This window comes from Rissa tridactyla, chromosome 6 (genome assembly GCF_028500815.1).
Source record: "Rissa tridactyla isolate bRisTri1 chromosome 6, bRisTri1.patW.cur.20221130, whole genome shotgun sequence".
Taxonomy (NCBI): Eukaryota; Metazoa; Chordata; class Aves; order Charadriiformes; family Laridae; genus Rissa; species Rissa tridactyla.
In genome coordinates, this window is record NC_071471.1 from 58,216,440 (window position 1) to 58,239,276 (window position 22,837).

Sequence of the window (22,837 nt, forward strand, 5' to 3'; positions counted from 1 at the left end):
GCACAACTTGCTCCTGTTGTATCAAAGTGACCTCCAGGACACAGTGTAAACCTGAAGAAGAGGTGCAGTAAGAGGGGGTGCCTGTCCTTTGAGGCGAGAAGCAGGATTTTGCAACTGGTTTTCAGCAATGTCATGTGTCTGTATGACTAGTGATCAGTGCTAATGTTATTTCCGAAATCTGGAGGGAGCAACTGGAGAACTATCAGCTATGATCTCTGACAAAGTGTAGAGAATGGCTAAAGTTCCACAGAACAGGGAAAAGACAAACGTAGCTCTTGCACTGAAAAAAAAGGGAAGAAGGTAGACCCAAGGGAACGGTGGACCATCCAACTCAACTTTGACAGCTTTGACAGCTTGGCAGTGTTCTAGAGCACACCATCAATCAGATGAGCGCCTAGAAGATGACAAGGTCACAAACAACAGGCAACAATGACCAATCCAGAATACACCATGTTAAACTGACCCAATTTCTTCTCACAGGCTATTCTCGCGACTTAGTTAGAGAAGTACGATCTTGGAAAAGCTTAAGGGTAGACACAGAAATGACTGGAAAGCACAATTTACTGATGGTGCACTGTCAAACAGTCAACTGGGATCTCGCATGGAGTCTATCCTATATGTGTCATTATTGAGCATTTTCATTAATGACAGAATGGAACAGGGAGTGCATTTATTCCCTGGCCAATGATACTAAAGGTAGGAGAAGCTACAAGCACTTTGGACAACATGATTAAACTCGTAATGTTCCTGACAAAATGGAGAAATACCAAGCAATAAATAGAATCTAATTTGATACGGACAAGTGCCAAGTTCACCACTTAGTAACAACACAAGCATGCATGATGAGAAATAATGGCTAAGCAGAACTTCCACAGAAAGAATAACTAGAAGTTTTCTAACAGTATTGTACCATGGTTTAAAAAAAGCGCATGTTCTATCAGAAAGCATAAAATGGAGCGTCCTCTATATGGCATGCAAAGCAATGCTTCCCACACCACCCAACTCTGATGATGCCTCAGAAGAAGTAAGACACCCAGCTGATTACACCATCCTCCAAGAATGGAGTAGTGTAACCAGGGAGGATCTAAACAAAGAAAACCACGAATGACAAGAGGACAAGGAAACACAGGATTATGGTTAGTTAGTGCATCCAATATGTAGGAAACACGATCATCTTCCAACATGCAAAAGATTACTGCAAAAAGGAGAATGAGCAACTGTCCTGTGTGTCTGTGTAGGCTAAACATAACGTGCCGAACTGTACCTAGGAAGACAGACTAGATTTTAGGAATATCTTTCTAACATTAAAGTTAGTGAAACAGTGGAATTGCTTGCCCAGGCATGGCCCGGGGAATCTTCATCAGTGAAGGTTTTTAAGAACGAGTTAGACAAACATCTGGCATGACTTAAGAGAAAACTGGCTCTGCCTTTGGGAAACAGGAGGGACTAAACCTCTCAAGGTTCTCTTTGGAACTTACTGTGACCTCAACAATACAGAGTGAAAACAGAAGCCCTGGAGAGAACAAGGCACTAAAATGGATGCAAAAGTTACCACTGTCATGCTTGTGTTTATTTTACACTTTTTATAAACATCACACTGTTGGAAGCAGATCAACATAATATTTATTTTTAAAGGCCGTTTCATAATCCTTATTTACTAGCCTTTACTTCCTGAGACAAACAGTATAACAAAATTAACCTTAAATTGGACTCTTTGTTTGCAACTCTGTATCTTTTTCTTTTTAATAGCAACCAAAATGCCTGAGCTGTCACTTTTATCTTGTTTATGAAATATTCATACCCAGCTTCCTTTCTGCCAACATCCTAGGGACACCCTTGGAAGAGAAAATTATGTATTAAAGGACATACCCCTGAGAGGGAAAGTTCTAATGAAATGTTAACAGAGCAGCTTCAAACTTGAGTGAGACCCACATTGTAGTAAGGCTATTCCAGATGATTATTAACTAATCTATCTGCATTTCTAAAGTCCCCTATTCTCCGTGGTACCTACCCTCAGCTTCCAGTTTGAAAATTAAACAGATATCTAATAGTGAAAATCTGCTGAGGAAAACAAACAGACCTATCAGGAAACAACTAATTCATAGCACATGCTGCCCCACTGCCACCCCTAAAAAAGCTCTTCTGCTCCGAACTGCTGACTAGTTTAGTGTTCCCCTGGGGTATACACAGCTTCTTAATTTGAACCGAATGACAGCTGGGCGTAAAAATCTCAGTCTGTGCATCTCACTTGTCACAGTGGTATAAGAGCGTGATCAGATGAGGAAGGTGAGGAAAAAGCCCCCATGTTGCCCGCATAGACAAATGATACCCTAACTCCCCAGCCTCTGACTTTTGATTTAAGCAACTGTTAGGTTTGGAACCAGCATGATGTTTCAGGGTGCTAAATAACCCTCTTCAAACACGGTTTGGAACACACAGCACCTACTGTCCTGAACGGGGGCAAAAGAGGTGAAGATGCAGTTTCCTCACCATCCTCTCCTCTCTGACAAGCCCCTCCACAGTGAGTCTGTCCTGACCATTCTCTCGATGAGCTTCTTCCACAGCATGCCGTCCGACGTCACCCGGTACCACTCCTTGCACACCAGCTCAGCAGCACACAACGATTTGGCATCCAGGTATGACAGAATGTTCTCAGCAATGTGATCCAATCCCCGAGCTGGGGGAGGAAAAAAAAAGAAAAAAAGGATTATTTGCTGGGGAGACAAGGAGTTTAAAACAACTCCCCTTGATAGCACAAAGATACCCTCTCTTTCCATCTACTCTTCTGCATGCAGAGCTGGACCAAATGCACAGAAGAGCATTTGCGGCGAAGTTCAGGAGTGAACAGTGCTCTCCAACTTCCTTTGGATATAACACAACAAGTCATTAAAAATAATAAAGAATCCAAGAAGTCATTCCAATCTATTTCGATGGGTTTTAGCACTAGGGGGATATTCTATGGATGGCATTTCCAACTCAGCGACGCAGCCCCCAAAATCTCTCTATATTAGGACCATTTCTCATCTCACTGCTACAGCTGTTCTCATGTTCCAACGGCTCAAAAGCTGTTTTTGCTAAAGCAGTAGCTTTTAAACGTAATGAAGAAAAAAATATATATTCCCAATGTGTGCCCTGAAGGGTAGTGGTACCTTTAGACATGGGGGAGGGAAAGATATGCAGATGCACAGGGAAAGTGGAGAGGGAAGGAGAGGCTGCGTAAGAAGAAAGTGAAGCAGGTTTGCTAGTTTCATTTATTTTAGTGGGTGGAGGAAAAATATGCACCCAAATGGTACAATTTGCAAATATTTTTTGATGTGAATACCAGGACTGGCTTTGTTTCAACATGGCTGGAGTGCAACGTCAAGCAATTGTCTGGTTAGCACCGAGCAGCCCCATGTAAAGGCTGCGTAGCTGGGGGCCAGGGAAGGTTATGCTACGTTTCTTAACTGGATGGAGGTATCCAGTAAAAATGTGCTCTTACCCACTCAAATTTAATCACCAGCAAGACTTCAGGAAAATAAGATGCCTTTTAAATGAGATATTGCACAAATACAGGTTCTGTTGGAGGCTGTTTAATTCACAAGTGAGACACACCATCGAGAGATTATCTCACTTCACCGGTCAAATTTCAGAGCCTTTGTGAAAGTTGTAGTTTAGACCCCATCATCCCTCAGGCATAACTTTCAAACCAACCAAAAAGGAAGCGTGGCAGATTGGCATTTCATGCATCTTCCCTCTGGTTCACATTTGGGACAGAGTTAAATATGTCTTTTCTTGCTTTTAAAACAACAGCCTCAAAGACCAGGTCTTGCTTGTGACAGGGTGAAAAAAAAAAAAGTAGCAAGAGCATTTTTACAGTCACATGTCCATACTTCTGCAAACCCAAACTGGGCGCAGTCAGCTGATTCTGATCAGAGTTCATCAGATACAAAAGGCCCAACCTTTGTTTTTGTTAACCGAAAGATCTCAAAATTATCTCCCAATGCATGAAAACGAGAAAAGTCAGCAGGCCGCCTCTCGCTTCTTTCAGACATCCTAAATTTCTAATACACTTTAGGTGAGACATTCTGCCCAACGTTTTATGCTGCCATTCATACACAGAAAAAGCACCTGAATGATACCATGCACAACCACAGAGTGCAGAAAGAGGCCTGACATTTCTTATCTTTATAGATGCAAAATTAGATGTCAACCTGCAAAATAAAAGCATCAGCAGCCTTTATTATGTATTTAATCTGAAAAGATATACACAGACACTACAAAAAATTCTTTAAAGAAAGAAAAAAAAAGAGCGTTTGTAAATTTAGATTGACTCTACAGCAATGTGTGGGAAGAGAGATACAATGTTTTAGTGAAAGTGAACTAGAATTTGCAGGAATTCCGCAATTTGGTAGGGCAGACATGGACATCGTGTCCCGCTGCTTCCTCACCTTGACACCTGCAGCCCTGAGCTCTCTCCACAGCGTGGAAATAGCATATTTGTTTTCCCAGACTGTGTTGCTTCCAGTGGGCCCAAAGACATTTACAGACCCACCAGAACATTTACAAATGCCTGTATCCCTACTGGTGGCTTTATGTAAGCAGCATGACAACAGCGAATTCTTTTATATGGGGAAGAGACTGGTGGCTTTAAGAAGCAGGGCTACGCTGCATAAAGGGGGCACAGCAATCTTCGCCCCCAAGTCTGCCTCTGATCCACCTGCCCTTTCTGGATCATCAGTAGCTGCACTATAGATCTTGCTGCAACGAGGTGTTATACCTACTTTTACAACTGTAAGCCATCCTCTGCCATTGATTCTACACCCTTCGCAGAGAAGGAATAACTAATGTTTTGGACTCTTCTTCTCACACTTACGATAAGCGGAAGGGCAGAGCTATTTTATCCTGGCTGCAAACTCAATTTTATTATTATGTTTCTTAGGAACAGCACAACTCAGAGACATATGTCTTACAAAGCATCGCTTCTCTAAAAAAAAGAAATCTCTGCTTACAAAAGTTTTTGCTAAATCGATGTGAAACACGATTAGCCCTTCAGTCCTCCATACCAACAAGAATGTTTCAGTTATTTCACACATGAAACCCTTTTAAAAATGACTTTCCTCATAAAAAATGTTAAACAGCTTGGAAATGCTAAGCAGAGCCCTTATTTTTCAGAAACAGAACAAAGTTTGTTAAGTACACAGTTAAGCTGCATTTTTCAAAAAGCCTTAATTCTGTCCAAAGTACTGGGAAAAATATTCTGAGCTAATTTTACTCTATGTTAGTAAAGTGTGCTCATGATCTAAAACTACCTTTAATTCTGGTCATTCTTTGGGACAGTGCTAGGAGGACAGAGATAAGATGCCTCATGATTTTGAAGTAGCTTTATTGTTTATTTACTCGAGGGGGAGAGCAGGAGAGAGGATGAAGGAGTAAAAAGGAAACCAGAATACCGAACACTTGAGAATTTCAGAAAGCTAAAAAATACAAAGAGTTTAGGGTTTTTTTGATTATGTGACTTCATTTGAAATTTTAGGTTCTTTCCTCGGCAGTTTCTTACCTTGCCCTTACCCATTCTGCTCATTAGAAACCTGCCTATACTCAGGACATCCTGCACAGACTACAGAGCCTGCGCCAGTGCAATTCCTTGCCATTAATTTTCTCCCTTAGAGCTATATTCACTAGGACATCAGCACTTTGCAAATATGCAAATTGATGCACATACATTATTTAAGCACACAGTTCCCACAACTATTCAAATACTCAGATACGATTCCTATCTGTTCTGCATTCCAAGAAAGTAAAATTAGCTGCTTCCTGGGTAACTGAAAAAAACACTTAACAAATACGGTATGGCTAGGAAATTCTGAGTGCCTCTGAAAATATTTATATCATTTGTCAAAATTTTCAGAAAAAGGCCTGTAGGATGAAATTAAGCAAGTGCAAATGAGAAGTGTTAGTTTGGTTTGATGGAGATTTGTGGAAAAATTTGTGTATGTAACTATATGTATACTTCCACTTTAAAAGCAGGGAAACCAATGCACTTGCAAAATAACTCTCTGCTTTTCTGAAACAGAACAGCTCCACAAGTTATAATGCTGCTCTAAGTACACGAGATTATTGCCACTGGACTACTAAAAACTAACATAAAGCAGGTACTTAGCATAACTAAGATTTTTTTTTTAATGCCACAACAGCCATTTGATTACTGGGCACAATGAGCTTAAAAATCCAGTGAGTCTACGTATTTAACTTCATAGCAAAACTCCTGCAGTGCCTTTATGCTTTGTACAATTCGCAGTTAAACGTGCTTTTTTCCATCTTTAAACCCTAGAACTTAAGTGTCATGTTGAGAAATCCCTTCTGAAGAATGATCAAATGACTGGATCGAACAAATTGTCAGGGTTCAGCACTTCTCCAAAGGCATCAACAGAACAAGTGTTTGGCAAGAAACTCCTCCCTTCAACTAGTTATTTAGAGACAACACCTGGTGCATTTCTTGCTCAGGTCCACCTGAAACTAAGGAACTACGCCATGGGAATGCTAATCTATTAATTGTCTATCTATTTATCCACAGAGGTATGATCTACCGGTCTGAAAAAAAGACCGAAGAGCCAGGAATTTCTGTCTGGTTCTGAAACTATTGCTGTATATATTTGATCTCCCACTGCCTCAGTTTTCCCATCTGTAAGACCGGGCCAACACAAAACTGCACGTACACTACTTTATGTGTGCCTTCTGTGAGATGCACCAAGCGCCACATCTCAGAACAGCTGGGACAATATTCTCAATGGAAAGCACTACAGAGGCGCAAAAATTAGTACATTTCCATCCTTTAATCTTATGTCCTCCATTCCCTATTAGCAATAAACACATAATCAAAGTGATGGCTTCAGGAAGGTATTTTACTAGGAAAGAGAGAAAAAAAAAATCTAACTAAGAAAAGGGGAAACCTCAGATGAGCAACCAAAAAGAGTAGTAGTTTTAATTTTAAAAATATTCGTTATTCATGCATTGTTCTGGGCATTATGAGTACAACTACCTGCCCTGTGGCTTGCGATGATTGTCCTTACAATACATATATGAGCTTTCATTTAATCCTAACCAAACCATGTTGGTATTAGATAGAATCATAGAATTGCCTAGGTTGGAAGGGACCTTTCAGCTCACCTAGTCTAACCATCAACCTAACTCTGACAAAAAGTTAGTTAGATCATGCCTTGAGAGACAGTAGGAATACAAAATAAAATATTACTACATTTCAAACTAGTATAGAGCTTTTCTTTCAAAAGGTATCCTCTGTTTCGCAAACTAACTCTGGAATAGACCTCTCCAGCAGGGTAGGCGAGAGCAGAATAGTTTCCTGAAAGCCAAGATGGAGCAGCAAGCTCCCTCTGCCTGCAGAAATACCTGGCAGTGCAGTGATGAAGTCCCGCTGTAACATGGGTTTGAGGTATGAGTTTATATGTCCGTGCTGGTAGTGACACATCTGGGAGATGAGGTGCTCCACAAACTCCACCTGGTCAGACTCGGACCACTGTTCAAAATACTTGACGCAGAGTTCCTTCTCCTTCTCATAGCTCGCAGACAGCTTTCTTTGCTTGGGCACAATCATACTGGAAGTGCCATTGGCAAGTTTTGTCTGTAAACAGGAAGGAAAGAAAAACTCAAATCATCCATATGGAAAGAAGCTCACGTTTCTATGATTTTTTGTGGGGAAAAAAGCAGAAGGAAAAAGCACTCTGATACATAAAGTCGGCTGAGACCATGTATCCCATTTGGTGGCGTCACCTGGAGCGCAGCCACCGTGAGCCGTAACCCCTGCAGGACAACACACTGGCTCATGCCAGAGCTGCACACAAAGGACTCTGGTTAGGTGGGAAACCATAAGTGGCAACTTAACCCAAACACAATTTTATTTACATCTTGCAGACAGTAAAATGCATTTGGATTCCTACCCTACAGTTACCAGTTACTTCAATGCACCAACAGAAAACTGCATTTCTATTCTGTTTTTTTTTTTTTCTAAAGAAAGGACTGCTGATAAAATTCATAGGAAATACATTAAATGGATGAGAAAAAAATTGATAGTACTTCTTTTGAGTATAAAATTGTACCTTGAGAGCAAAGGCAGCTAAAACACACCCTGATATTTGGTATGTCCTTTTTTTCACAGAGTAAGAGATTTTCAACTTTCTGAGCACTGTTAGTATCTTGTCAGAAGGACTCAGCTCAAAGAAGAGTTTCAGGGACAAAACAAAGCACTGACATTTCAATTTACTACTTGATAGCAAGATATAATTTCTGCTTTCTAAACAATTTAACTGGAAAAATAGTGCACATTTTGCATTGCAAGGATATATTTTGTCCAAGTAAGATTAACTGTTTGCTGGGAAATTATTTTCTTTCCCCGTAGTGGTCAAAGAGTTTGTATTAAATGCTGAAAACGTGATTTTTTCTCTTCCACTGCAATGGTTTAACATCAGACAGCAGACAACAGAAACAAACTGCACATATCAAAATATATAAAACACTGATGTAGGGATGCCACATTTCTTTTCTACGATGATAATTCCACGCATCAACCTCACCAAGAAACCTTATTGACTTTAAGTGAAAAAACTAGTACCTAAATCTCTCTGCAAAGATATCTAATGATCTAAAAGAAATCCACGGATTAACTGATTTTACAGGAAAAGAAAAAACAACAAAAAAGTCTTTTTTCAGCAAGTGCCAGAACAGTGAGTTATTTAGACACCACAAAATCTGGTTACCAAAACTGTGTTTAGAATGCAGGAATTCCTCATTTCTCAGGAGTAAACAATTCCTGTATTTCAATACACTCCGCAACCCTAAGAGCAATCCAGAGTCTGAAACACCAAAAAGCTTGTAATGTGAAAATTTACTCAAGTTATCGCCACTTACATTTAATTTTCTAAAGAAAATCCACCTAAATACTCTTTTCAGCATTTCCAGCAGAGCTGGACAGAGTGCAGAAAAAGACAGTAATTAGCTGTCATTTTTAGCAAGTGGTTTCTCCTATTTCTGAATCATGGTTTGACTTCAGTTTCTTTGAGAAGACAGAACATGGAGATCACACCATCAGTGCTCAATTCTGCAGCCCAGGGTTTTCAACCTTACTTTTAACCCCAGTCCTCCCTGTGAATTTGTGTGTGTGTCCAGTAGGATCGTGCAAGACAAGAGCTATGACTGAGCTACACTATTTCATTCAGTCACCACATGGAGAGCACTGACCGCAGGTGAATCACAGACCCAGTTACTGGGCAGAGGGAAAGAAATACTCTCTCTTGGGCCAACTTTTTATACAGAGAAATCTCTAAAGGGACTGTGCGCTTGAAATCCTAGGTGTGAAAGGCTGGAGTTATTCTAGCAAAGTCCACAGTAGGCAACAGCCTGGCAAAAAGTGATTACCAACGGACTGCACTGAACATCGGTCTTAAGGGATTCTGGTCATTCTTCCTGCAGTTAAGCTGCCTGCAAAACAGACCCCCCTGTAAAAATGCTGGACTAAGACAGTGGAGAGATGCTGTATTCTACAAGCTTGATCTCATTTCATTTCTCATTTTGTTTCCTGTGCTTTTTCTCTACAAAGCATTTTTGAAAAACCTTTACTTCTGCCTTTTAATTTGAGAGATTGTGAAGTCTGACTAATATGCTGAGCTGGAGCGGAGCCGACAGCTGACGTGCAAAGACCACAAAAAGGGCAACTCCTTTCACGGGGTGCCACCGTGTTCCAGCCCTTCCTTGCCTCCTGAGCACCCTTCTCCCAGCAGCCTTCAGCCCCCCAATTACCTCTAAAACACGGGCTGGGGGTATCAAACAGAAGCTGCAACATCTGCAAAAACAAGTAATGGCTTATGTGTGTTCAAACAGATGGCTTAGATGGGACAGAGCAACCCATTTTGCCTGGATCCCAATTGAATACAGGTCTCTTGGGTGGGAATAATGAGTAAATTAAAAAGTTCATTGACCAACACTCGTAACAGCTCTGGAAGGCAATCTCCAGGTTTATATAGTGGGTCTGCTAAGAAAAGCACTATACGTATTCCAGTGTTTACGTCCAAATTAGCAGACAGGGGAACACTGTATTGTTTATATACTTGGGCTGCATTCTGACAATGTCAACTTGAGACCTGGTTTGCACTCTTGCCTGCTCTGGTTTCCCATCAAAAGGAGCGAGGACAAGCCCAGAGGTAGCCATGGTGTGCCCAGCAGGTCCTGTGGTCTATGCAAGCAGGGGACCACGAGGACAGGGCAAGCCACAAAGACACCAGTTCTGCAGAGTAGAGACAGACGAATTCACAGGGCTTCCAAATCACTCAATCACAATACATGCTCACATGCCTCCCCCAGACTGTCTGTAGCTACAGTTTAGAACAAAATCCCAGAATTTCAATTTGAAGATTCCTAAAAATCCACTGGGGGTTCAGTGAAAAAGGCCTGTTATTAAAAAAAGCCAACAACAAAACAACAACATCAAGCATCCGTATTATTAAAGTGTTGGGGGGGAGGGTGGTTACTATCAGTAAGAGAATCGATTTGGCTTCCTGAGAAACCCTGATGACTCAACCCCTCTGATCAACTGCCTCAAGTTCACTACAAAACATCTCAGAACAATATCGGCAAGTATTTCCTGGAGCACATAATCGTCTACAACCTCTTCCCTCGCTCTCCTGGTACAATAACCAGGCCTCACCTGAAAAAGAAAGAATTGTCCCACATGCCATTCATAATGCCAGGGTAAATATCCATCCAAATGCACTGTATATGGTCATGCTTTGTATAAGCCTCACTTCCAAAAGTGGCAAAGAAGAATAAGCACTGGTGTCCTGGTTTGAGGTAGAAGAGAACCAACTTTCTGTTCAGTAATTTTACTTCTTAGCTAGGCCTCTAACTCTCTGAAATTAACAGCATGTTGTGCCGAAAATGGTTCGTTCTCAGAGTGGTAAGACCAATGTTTACAGTTTGTGCCAAGGAACAGTACGCAGAGAGGCTCTTGCTTATACTTATTGCTATAACAACCAAGGTCAGCTAATTTCGTTATTTGACACGTTGGAGGGTCGGAAACAGAAAAGCGTAGAGGGGTCCCACCTGCGGGGAGGAGCGGACAGGACAGGTGACCCAAAATAGACCAAGCGGGGTATTCCATCCCATCTGCCCCATGCTCAGTAAAAAAGCTGAGGGATCAAAGGGTCAGGCTCTTTTTTCTTCAATGGCTGATGTCCGAGGAGGACCCTGTCTGTTCATCTGCCTTTGATCCCAATCCATGTGTTCCTGACTCCAGCTCTGGAATCCAGTTCCCACTTACTGCTGAGTCCGGTCTGGGACTTTCCCAGTACCTGCCGGTGATGTCATCCTGGGAGCTTAATACAGTTTTGTATATACTGTACCTATTTCATTATTTTCCTTTTTATTTTATTATTAATATTTCATTAAAGTAGTTTAGTTTCTTCTAAACTCGTAAATCTCTTTATCTCTCCTCCTCCTTTCTGTGTATGAGAGGTTGGGGAGAGAATCTGTTGCCGGCCATTGGCCAATTTGGCCAAACCCACGACAACTGGTAGTCCACCACCTGGGAGGGAGCTTGAGTGTACCAGAGGCAAACTACTAATTCGGAACAGATAAAGCTTAAAGATAAAGTGTCCTCCTACAAGGGTGTGCCTGAGCTAGTAAGCTGTGCCAGGAAACCCAGGGGATTGAGTGCCTCGGGTTGGTACTAGCTCAGGGATCTACGTACTATGCTCCATTGCAGCCCATAATTACAAGACCATTTCTTCAAATGGCTACATTTAACACAAAGCACATTTGTATGCCCAGTGAAGTAGAAGAGGACTAATATATGAAAAGACTTTAATCTAAATAATGGCTTGCAACTATAGGAAGGTGCAATATTTCAACACAGATAAATAAAGCCCGGATAATTCTACTGCTCTGCATATAAGACTAAACAGCCATGGTATATCACAGCTGTAACCCACGTATGACAACCAAGGTTACTTTTGTTTTTGTTCGGTACAGGGGACCAAGAGCCTCCTAAAGCACAGAAAGATCAAACACAAGCACACTTCTCTGATTCTAGTATAGGTATAGTGTTTCCCCACCCGTATGAGTGGTCACAACTTTTATATATTTTTTTAAAAAAACCACCACGTCCTTTAACCATTGAAAAGGACTTTGTTAAGGCACTTCCACAGGGTGGATGAATTCAGATTACGGTCAGAAGGCATCTCTTAGAGTCAAAGAAAAACAGAAGCCATCTCCTAGAATATCGAGAATGGCTTAAATGATCCCAGCAAGGTTTGGAACCTTTTGAACCTTCAAGATATCTTCATGTTGGAGCTCTAAAAAGCCTGAGAGCTTAGACCACCAGTGCAAATTTCTCGGAGTTTCTCTCTAGACAAAAGGAAGGGACTTCCCTTTGACATTCCAGTACCCACAGGTCATCGACAGCTTCTCCCCTCCTTCCCAGACTCACTGGGACTATGGGCTCTGCCACGCAGAGATGTCTTCTACTGCTTATCTCTGAGCGCAGCATTTCACCTCCAATGGCTCGCACCGCCGGCCATGGTGAAGTCACTGATCTAGACAGAGCCACCTTAACAGGAATTTTGGATGGGTCTTAGTGAAAGGGAGGAAAAAAGAGGACATAATGTTTAATTATAAGAAATGATTGAAATAGGCACAGACATACCCCGGGTGCCTCTGCACTGCAGCAAGCTCTAAACTTGTTATCGTTAATGGTTTAAATTTCACTGTGCTAATCATTTCAGGACACAAGCCTTTCTTGATAATCTAATGAATTATTCCAACATCCTTCAGCAAAAAAAATCCTCCATGACAGCACTAATTACAAGACGTTTTCCCAGTGCTTATGTAAAATATGACAGAGCAGCAGCTTAGGGAATTGCAGAAAACTGCTTCTAATTTCCACTGAGAAACTGACAAACACCTCTCTTTCATCTCTCCCAGCTCTCAAGTAAGATTTAACTTTCTCATTTAGTTAATTACCGAGTGAGGATCATCATTTTCCCGGATCGGAGCGGCACAGAGCCTTTATCGTGTTAACTTGTGAACTTGATCGATGGCTGCTGCTAAAACTTAATAACTTCACCCCCTGGCAAATTGTAAGATAAATATAATAGGAGAAACTCTGACAGTAAAAACCTGCCAGAAATGAGCGCTGTGTTTATGTTTCTTTGCAGGCAGCAAAAAAACAACCGACAGCTTATTACTGGGTGCGTGTTACTTATATTTAAAAGACTCCAGGCAGTTAACTTTCTGCGTACTGTTCAAACTTTACTCACAAGATAAAAGACACCGGGGGAAAAAAACCCAAGCAATGGGATGACAAAGAAAAGAACCATGGAGGTGTAGGTCCAGAGTGCGAGGGGGGGAGACAGGAACTTCACAGTAAGAGCAAAGCCACACTTCCCTCTGTATCCTGAATATTCTTCCAGATTTAAAAATACCCACAACAGTGAAGCCAGACATGAAACTAGTTTCAGCAGAGACGCAATGCTCAGGAATTTTGGCGCATGTTAGAAGCTGTGTGGGAAAAGCAGAGGGATTAAAAAGTAACAGTGTGGCAACGAGATGATTCGGGTTGATGCCCGTAAAGCTGCTCTTAGCCAGAGAACCCCAGCACGGCTGGCTTTTCCAAAGCTACTTGTGTGGCCATGGAACTGCTTGCTACTGCCCACGATGAAGCACCACTCAATACCACTCCAATGTAGCAATGGAACAAAAATGGTAAAATGGAGCTGAGAATGTATGCCGGACCTCCATACTAAGGGGCAGAGCTAGTATTTGACAATCCTGTTGAAATAGGGCTGTTTGCGTGGCCTAAAGGCAGTAACAGCATAATTAAGAGGGTTCAGGTTCAATTTCTATAGCTGGCTTCTTCCTTTCTAGGCTTGTAATTATCAAATGCTGCAGAACCAATTCCCAGCCTGACAAGGCTAAGCAAAGAGGGAAGAAGTCCTCTGCAGCTTCTTATTGGCAATTTCCTATTAAAGAGCTCCTTTGCGTTGACAACTGAGGGGTGGTGAGGGGGTGTCTCACCATAAAGAGCAGGATCTCATGAGCTATAGCACCTGAAAGACATGAGAAGGGTAGTTGGCTCCTCGTTTTTCTCCTTTGCAGGATGAACCTGCTTTTCCAGTGTTTGACTTGACAGCAAAGCTACAATGCTAGGTCATTAAACAACTCACTCCATTTACTTTTATTTTAAAAGCTCAGTTTAGAATCTACCCATTTCTGTCCGCCTCCATCTCACATAACAGTCTCTGTGAGGTTAACCATGGGTTTAGCACATATATGGACTTACTCGCTCACTACTGAATTAGTTTCCACGCTGCAAAGCTCAGTGAAACATTCTGAAAAACGAACGTAACCCAGAACTAGATGATCATCAATCACATCTGAGCATCAAAAAGAAAGCACCATGAAAGAAGCCACAGCATCTTTACTATTTATTTTTGAGAGAAAATTCAAAGTACACGCTCACACTGAAATTAACAGTCCCCTAGATACCCAAGGAACTGGCAATTTTGCCTGTCTGGGGCTTTTAGCTGCTTGTCCGCATCTGGTTTCTAATCACACTGCAGAAAAACTTTGATAAGAAAGGATACATCTAGATGAAAGATCACTGGAATTATGCTGGACACAGCAGCCCAACCTGCTGCGCTTTCTGAAATCCTGGGGGCCCAACAGTTCTCAGAGGTACCATTTAAGTACCTATGATACGGTGTCAGCCTGGAGGGCACCTGGCTAAGGATATTACCTCAGACACAGAAGAAAAGGAGAAGGCTGTTTTGGTTTAGGGACAGAGAAAGCTGCAGACACCAGAGAAGTAACACGCTGAGTCTCTCCAGGGACTGGGGAGGCAGGACGGAGCCACGGGCACTTGCACACCGGCTATACAAAGCACAGCAGTAATACCTTGCTGGAGAAGCTGTTCCCCTCCCACACTGCTACACAGTAAACAGCAACCAGGAGAGGAGATTAAAAAACTATTCTTTTAAGCTAATACTTAATGTTTCAGGCAGGCTAATAAAGTTTAATTGTCTGGAATCTCGTAGCTCTTACTGTAAACTTTCCTTTGATATAGGTCTCCCATCTAGATTTTAAGTGTTGGCAAAAACCTCCAAAATAAAATTTCTCTGATGCCAGCAACGGATGTAAATTGGGAGTCCCTCTCCTCCTCCTCCCTTATCTGCAAGTTGTCTTTGCAAATAACAAGCACTGATGAGAAATCTGCTTGCATCAGCACAGCACTGGCATATGTTACTTTCCCAAACTACGATCCCTGACCAAATGCGTATCTAGATATACGGGGGGGGAGGGCAGACACCACCACTCTTAAAGAGATAGATTTCAGAGCACACCTTTTATTAGCTGTAAAGTGATCACACACAAATTTCAAAGCAGATCCTCCAGTAACCACAAATCACTTCCAGTGGAACTCATCAAAGGAAATGCTTTCTTCCTTGGCATGGCTACCAGAACCAGAGTTGAACTGCTGGGACCATTACATGTTATTACTGTTAATGGAGGGAAGGAATATGCACATTATCAACTTGGAGAACCTGCCTACTAAAGTCATCGGGTAATGGCCAGTAGCAGCAAAGGGCTCATTTATGGTAGGGAAAGGCATAAGCTATGCTCCAAGCGGCAGTTTCATAGTTTTCTGGAACAGTTGCTTCTGTTTTTAAAACACACAAGCATGATATACTGCCTGAGTGAAGTTACTCTTTATGGGTGTTATTGTTGATTTTCTTTTTGCCCTGAGTATTCCCTTAACTCCAAGAGAAAAGCAGCCAGGAACAGGTAGGTGGACCCCAGTGACTCAGAACATGGCTGAACAATGAAGACTATACCACTGGGAGCAACACACAAGTAGAGGGGGAGAATAACCCAAAAGACCTGTTATCTGCACTCAATAACACCACTGAGATTTTCAAAATGCCATGGTTCTGTCTATGTAAAGCTTTTATCATCACAAACCACAAGCCCTCCAAGGCAGCTTACCTAGTATTGTTTTCCATGACTTTTCTCATTGGAGAGGCATTTTTCTACCAACAACAAAGAGGGCACAAGCGCATCAAACTACCTGGCCAAGGCAAAGTGAGTGATTCCAAACTGAAGTCATGAATATACATGCTAGATATCATGTACCATTTCCCAGCTACAGGAGCACTACATATTTCCAGGTGTGCCGGAGAGATGCAATGAACAAAAAAGCAGCAGCGTTCCGAAGAACCGCAAGATTCACACATGCGCATTGCTCCCACTGCAAACGTACTTCTTAGATCTGCTGGCAGAGTTGGCTACATGAGCACTCACTCCCTAACCTACTTCAGTCAAAATAAGCTTGTTAGCAAAGACCTGCTATTTAAACTGTCTAAGCTAAAACACCTCATCTTAACTGAAAGCAGGTTTGCAGTTTTGCTGACAGATCCTGGAGGGCAGCAACCTGCAGCAGCCAGACGAAGGCTTAGTGGTATTCTTTTCTACCAGCACAGCTAGATCTGGAAGAGGACATCTCATCAGCTCACACTGAGTGACACCAATACTACTGCTGTTAGCGGCCACCACAGAGGCAGCTGTAAGAGGAAAACTCCATTAAATACTCTTGCACAGCGTCACGTCAAAGCTGGTCTTGACAGATTTGCTTTGTAGCCTCCCATAACCCCTACAAGAGAATCCCATAACTCTCACCCTCTAATCTTCTTGAGATGAGCTGTTCCGCTAACCTTGCAGTCAAATGTTACCTTGCTGGCAAACTGAGGTGATTCCCATCAAGGACCATCAAGTTTGCCAGGGAAACTGTATGTGTTTGGCCTGGAGAAGACTGGGGGCTATCTACTAGTCTTCCATTAACTCAAGGGAAGTCACAGAGGAAAGTGAGATAGTCTTTTCAGAAGTACATAACAATAAGAAGAGAGGCAACAGGCACAAACTGTAGCAAGCAAAACTCTGGACATTAAGAGGGAGATTTTCAAAACAAGTAGACAAGGTCCCAAGCAAAATGAGCTGACTGTGAAGGTAATCCTGCACAGAATAGGCAGTTGGACTTCCAGTCCAACTCCAAAGGTCCATCCTAACTTAAAGTTGTCTATGAATTTGTATCTTAAGTTGTGTTGGTCCATTCTTTCATTGGTACCTGGCAAGAGATTCACGATCTGAGGAACAGACTCCAAAAATACAAGCTAAGGACATTCTCTAATGAATTTTCTATCATCAGAATTTGTGTCAGGGTGGGTTAGGCCAGACATCATTGATATGCGAAAGTACACATATCAACAACAAAAGAAAGGCAAGAAATAGTACCTTCTGCAACAACAGGCAACCAGCTCTGACCATAACAGTGCTTCAGGAAGGCACGTTCAGCTTCACAGCTGACCAGACCTTCTCCCTGCCAGCTGACACTCAAATCGCACAGCCCAGAAGCACAGACCACAGACTATCGCACTAGGGATTCCTCCTTGACTCACTGCTCAGCTGCCAATAATATTTAAGAAAAACCCCTCAAACTAAAGGAGGGAGGGAGCCTTCCAGTATTCCACTCCCTATGGTAGACTCAATCAAAGTGGAATTGTTTGAATAGATCATATAAGCAATATGAAAACCCCAGTAAATTGTGGCAGAACAGGACTGCTAGCCTCACTTGGTCCTTCAACATACTGTATTTTCCACATAATGTTCTTTCACTCAAAGGCATGATTCCACTATTCCTCTTAATGGGATTAATAAGCAGTGAAAATAGTTATCAACCTACCTGCATTCCCTTTCTAGAAATACAGGCTAAGTTTTTGGGTTTTTTTCTTCTTTTCAGCCCACTTCTGAGAGTTACTTTTCTGTCATATCAAGAACATAATCAGTGCAGAGCATATCTTGTGAGAAACTTCTTCCATCCTCATGCAATGATGCATCTCATTGTAAATTTAACTAACAACCACCAACCCTTTCTTTAACTTCTATTATAATAACTGGCTAAACATCTAAAAACCAACTACATGCTTTTCCTTCCAACAGTTTTAAATATATTCTCTTTTAAATATCATTAGGTCTTCCACTGTGAGAACTGTCTTCCTTTTTGAAAGGAATACTGTACCTTTCACTTGTTTCCTGTATTTTCGGTCGGCTCGCAACAGCCTGTGTTAAGTCTAGTATTAGTATACTCAAAAACACACTATTCGCATCTTCTCATCTAGGAAAAGCAATTTGGGATCATGCCTGGAAAAAACATATGCAACCTTCTGAAACAAAATAAAACTAAACATCAAGAGAATTCACCGCTTCCTACCACAGACCAAACTAGGCAGATGCACCACTCACAGCCTGTTCCTTTGATGGAGGGGTTAGAGCTCCCTCTAGCACTCTCCAAACAGAAGAGCCAGAGATGCTACGCTGTGACTATCTGGTCTCACCCAAAGCAGTCTGCATAGGTTCGTCCGTAATTTTTATTTGATTTACTTTTTGCTGTCACGTGAATAATTACGAATACATCCGCTAGTTTATCTGAAATTCAAGAGAAACAAGCGTCTGGAGAAATTCCTTCTATAACCTATTACAAATACTCGGATTGCTATAATTAACTGATCTCTATTTTAAAATGTAATTTAGGACCAGCTGACGGATTATCATGTCAGCTGTGTGTAGAGTGTGAAATGTAGCAAGAAATTAAATGGAAAAAGTTGTTGAAAATTTTCAATTTTCACAGCATAAAAAAGTCTGGCTAACTCACCCTCCCTTGCAGCTGACAAACATCCCAATGCAGCTGACAGGTCGCCTGCAGCTGTGAATTACATGTTTCTATTTCAGCATTAAATATTGAGTAACGCCGCTTAAGTAAAACTCAAAAGGTGTAACCCTGCTGAGTTATGCACAATGCTGAAAGACAGAGAAACATCTCATGACAGAAAGAGTGTCAGCCCTTTTTAATCATAGGTTATTACTTATTAATTCTTGATAAACTGAAAGCTGGCAGTACAATGTAAAAATGGGAAAGGAAAGTGGGCGCCAAGTCTTTTGAGTTTTACTCCTAACCCTCCCACAGCTTTCTGGTGCTGCCACAGGCAAGTCACTCCATTTCACGAGTCTTATTGGTTTAATGGGTGTATCCTAACACACTTCGCTCAGAGGTAAAGCACAACTTAATGCTCAGAATGTCTTCGGAGGCCTCTGCACGAAAGGTGCTCAGTGAGGGCAATGTCACCACACTCTACACAAGTGCAAACTTCCCCTCACGTGCCAGTAAAAAAATTTGTCACTTAAAACCTAAAAACACCAGACCTGTTAGAAAGGGCATGGCCTCAACTTCACCAATTAGAAAAAATGCAGCTGTACTAATTGTTTCAGCATCCTTCCAAAGCAGGATCTAAAGACGAGTGCTTTAAGAAAAAAATTTACCTTGAGTTTTCTCAAACTGAGCCACCGCATCTGGATACCACTCCTAAAATCAATACAAACGCGGAAACAACTCACACCCCCTTGAAGGTAAGCACCCCAGGGAGGGTGTGCTTTAGTTAAGTTCCTTCATTCATCACCGCAATTTCAATATGTAACCACCAGGGGACTTTGAACATTGCTTGGGTTTAGAAGTTTGCAATTTTAATATTAGTATGTGACAGAGATGAAGAAATACAATAGGATGTGTTAGGCTAGCCATGGCTACGTTTTCGCTTCCCTGATAAGTCCAGTAAGAAAGACTAGAAGTAACCAGACCCGAGGAGATGACAGAAGCACCTGACCAAAACTTCCCAGCATCGCCTGCCGGTGTCCCTCAGTCCCGGCCGACAGCTGTCCTTGCCATTCTGGGCCCGAACTCTGTACGCAGTCCTGCTGCTGCACCCAAATCCCGACACACAGACCTTCCCTCCCGCGGTACAGATGGCACCCAAGGCCGTGTCTTTTATCCCCTTAAGAGGACTTGGAGAAAAGCGCTGGCAACAACTTCTCTCTCCCCACACCTCTCGCATGTGGCAGGAGAGGATTACAGTCCGATATCTGACCTGTCCAGCGGGAGGGAATGGACATCTGAAGCGAAAGCAAGACCTCTGCAGTTGCAGATCTGTTAGTGATGTTGGCAGCCCTCAGCTGCGTGCCTCTCCGGGCTGAGGCTGCAAGCGCACCTCTCCTCCCCCGTATCTCCACATAGCTGGGACTTGGATCCAAATCGGAGACAGGTAAAAAAGAGGTTGCGCCGACCGAGCTGCAGTAAGACACGGCATCAGCAGCACTTCCCCACATACGCAAGCCCAAGTACTGAAACTTTCGAGATCTCTGATCACTTCTGTATATTAGAAGCAATATATCTCCCATCTTCATTTAGGAAGCAGTTTGCAGCCGTTGTTTTTGTGCCTTTGTTACTTCCAGACTGCGTAACTTAATGAGGTCCTTGGTGCTATCTTAGGAGAGAAAGGGAGGGAGCAGCTAGTGCCAAATGATGCCTTTCTCATGCAAACACATCACGTACTCCAAGTGCTAGCTTCATTTCTGGGTGCAGTGGGAGACTCTGAATTGTAAGGTAGATGTTCTGTGCATGTACACCTTGGGAGAAGCAGGTACCATGCAGTGGTGGTTAACTGGGACTAAAGAACTCAATAATGACCCCGCTCTGAGCAAGGTTGGACCTCCTGAGGCATCTTTCAACCTAAGCGACTCTGTGTTAGGAACACATAGTCAAAGCTCATCTACGTTTCCCAGGCTTTTGAAGAGAAAAGCAATTCAGATTTTCACTGAAGCCAAGTTATAGTTGTCTGATGTCGATGTATTTCATTTATCATAAGCAAAATCTGAAATTATTTTTAAAAGATGCTGTATAGAGAATTATTTTTTTAAAGGCTTTCCAACTCTGGGCTTCACAAGCCTTTGCTATTCTATCATTCATTCTTTGTAGCAACTGAATACCAAATTCTTAAAGACTTCTGCTCTCTGGCTTTTTAAGAGCATGCAGTATTCAAGGGACCTATCTGGATATACAGTCTCTTGACTTTCAATTCCATCCCTCCAACTATTTAAAATTTTTCAAAAACTGTTGGTTTTGTTATGACACATATGTTCTCTAAGAACTGCAGCTGATTCTCTCCACATGTTATTAAATTCTAAACTTATCTTCACTTATGACCTGAACCAACTGCAATGCCTAATCATTGGCAGTCTTCTAAATCAAATCTCAAAATACTCCCATTACAACCCACCTCAGACCTGCCCGGGATTACAAATTATGATCCAGAACAGGGCTGACAGATCTAAATTAACATGGCAGCAGAACAACTCTGTAGTTCACACAATTTTGTAAAATCCAGTGACTTGAAAGAAAACAACACAAGCACATAATTGGCATTAATTAAGCAACATTTTTATTACCTACAATCAAAGGCTTATAAGGAAGGTTTACTTGTCAGAAAGAGGGCTTTCTTTGCTGAGAAATTGCAAGTCTTACTTAATTAACAATCTAATTTTTTTTGTAGTGTAGTTGTTAACTTAAGTATTTTTCACTTTTATTTTCTTCTAAATGAATGTTAGTCTAAGCACAAAAGCTATTGTTTAAATTGACAGAAGTGGGGTCAGAAAAAACAACACTGAAGTATTTTAATTATCATGTATTTTAACTAAGTTCTCAGTTTGTGGTCACTGTTACAAGGGTTTCATTTTTTGTTGAGAAGCAACAGGAGGATCTCAGACTTTATGGATATGAGAAGACAGTTAAAACTGACAGTGCACACAATTCGGACAGACCTATCATATTTCACTAATTCAGGGCACCATGAAGGCAAGTTTGCCTGTTGGACACAGGACCCAAACAGCCAGGCTACACACAGCAACCTTTTCATCTCCAAATTTCAAACTACTCTATGAGCTGAGTAGGTAAGCACTGCTTGCCTGTCAAGATTCACTATTACAGTAAAATAAGTAATTGCAGCTACTTTGAATACTATTTTCAGGTCTGTGAGAGCAACCACCTGGTTGCTCATTTTTAATTTTCCTCGACAATAAGGTCCAGCAGTGTATACAGTGAGTATTGCTGCCTGTCTCCACGTTGCAGCCTCAACTAAGCCGTCAGTCACACGCACCGAGGGACTGCCTGCCTTGCTGAAGTTATCTTGGATATGAGCTTCCACAAGCAGACTAATTCAAATCTATTTTTGTAAATTACAGAGTGTGTTAAATATACATGAAGGAAAATATGGAGCAGTTTCTTTCACTGCACAACATGAGTTATTTCCCATTCTAGGTTCCCTCCGAGAAAACTCTATATTTTAAAATCAGCCAATTAGTGGCAGTGACTACTGGTAAAACTTAATCCAGTCAAGCAGTAGTATTCGCTGAGTACTGCAAAGGGCAGAACAACGTTCCGAGAGAATGAAAGGACCAGGATACCTGACAATAACAAGGAGGAGCATGCAGTCATTTGCCCAAGCTTCCTTTTCCTTTCAGAAGAAATGCAGGTTGTGTCACTGCCTTAATACGACAGTTAAACCATAAGCTTCGCATCAGGCAGAATAATTAGATCTTCGCATGCACCTAAGACTGTGTGTTAATAGCTGCAGTACAGATTAGGGTGGTCATTTGACAATTTCTGTGTAAAAGAGAGCTGTAAGAGAGAGCAATCAGAAAAGTAAACATAAATAAATTCGTCCTAGAAAACAAACTCCTCAAACATCTTCCCCATTTCTCTTCCCTCATTTCTTAAATTAAGCCACTCCCCAAGGACCATTCAATTTATCCTAATAAAACAAAGTGGATATGACTAGTCTCTCAAAACATAGGGGGATAAACACCAAAAATGAAAAAAAGAACTATTAAAAGAAAAGGAAGAAACAAGCCAAGG

General features: G+C 41.8%; 1 protein-coding gene across 13 annotated transcripts in view; it reads right to left on the bottom strand.

Moving 5' to 3' along the window:
- Positions 1-22,837, bottom strand: part of BTRC (beta-transducin repeat containing E3 ubiquitin protein ligase) — a 124,262-nt gene that overhangs the window by 22,780 nt on the left and 78,645 nt on the right. For all 13 annotated transcript variants that reach the window (XR_008467246.1, XM_054207609.1, XM_054207610.1 and 10 more), the window contains 2 exons: positions 7,390-7,621; positions 2,491-2,677 (listed from right to left, as the gene is read on the bottom strand). Coding sequence is in view for 12 of the 13 variants with exons in the window: in XM_054207609.1 (XP_054063584.1) it covers positions 2,491-2,677; positions 7,390-7,621 (419 nt within the window). In the remaining variant the exon portion in view is untranslated. The remainder of the gene's footprint in view (positions 1-2,490; positions 2,678-7,389; positions 7,622-22,837) is intronic.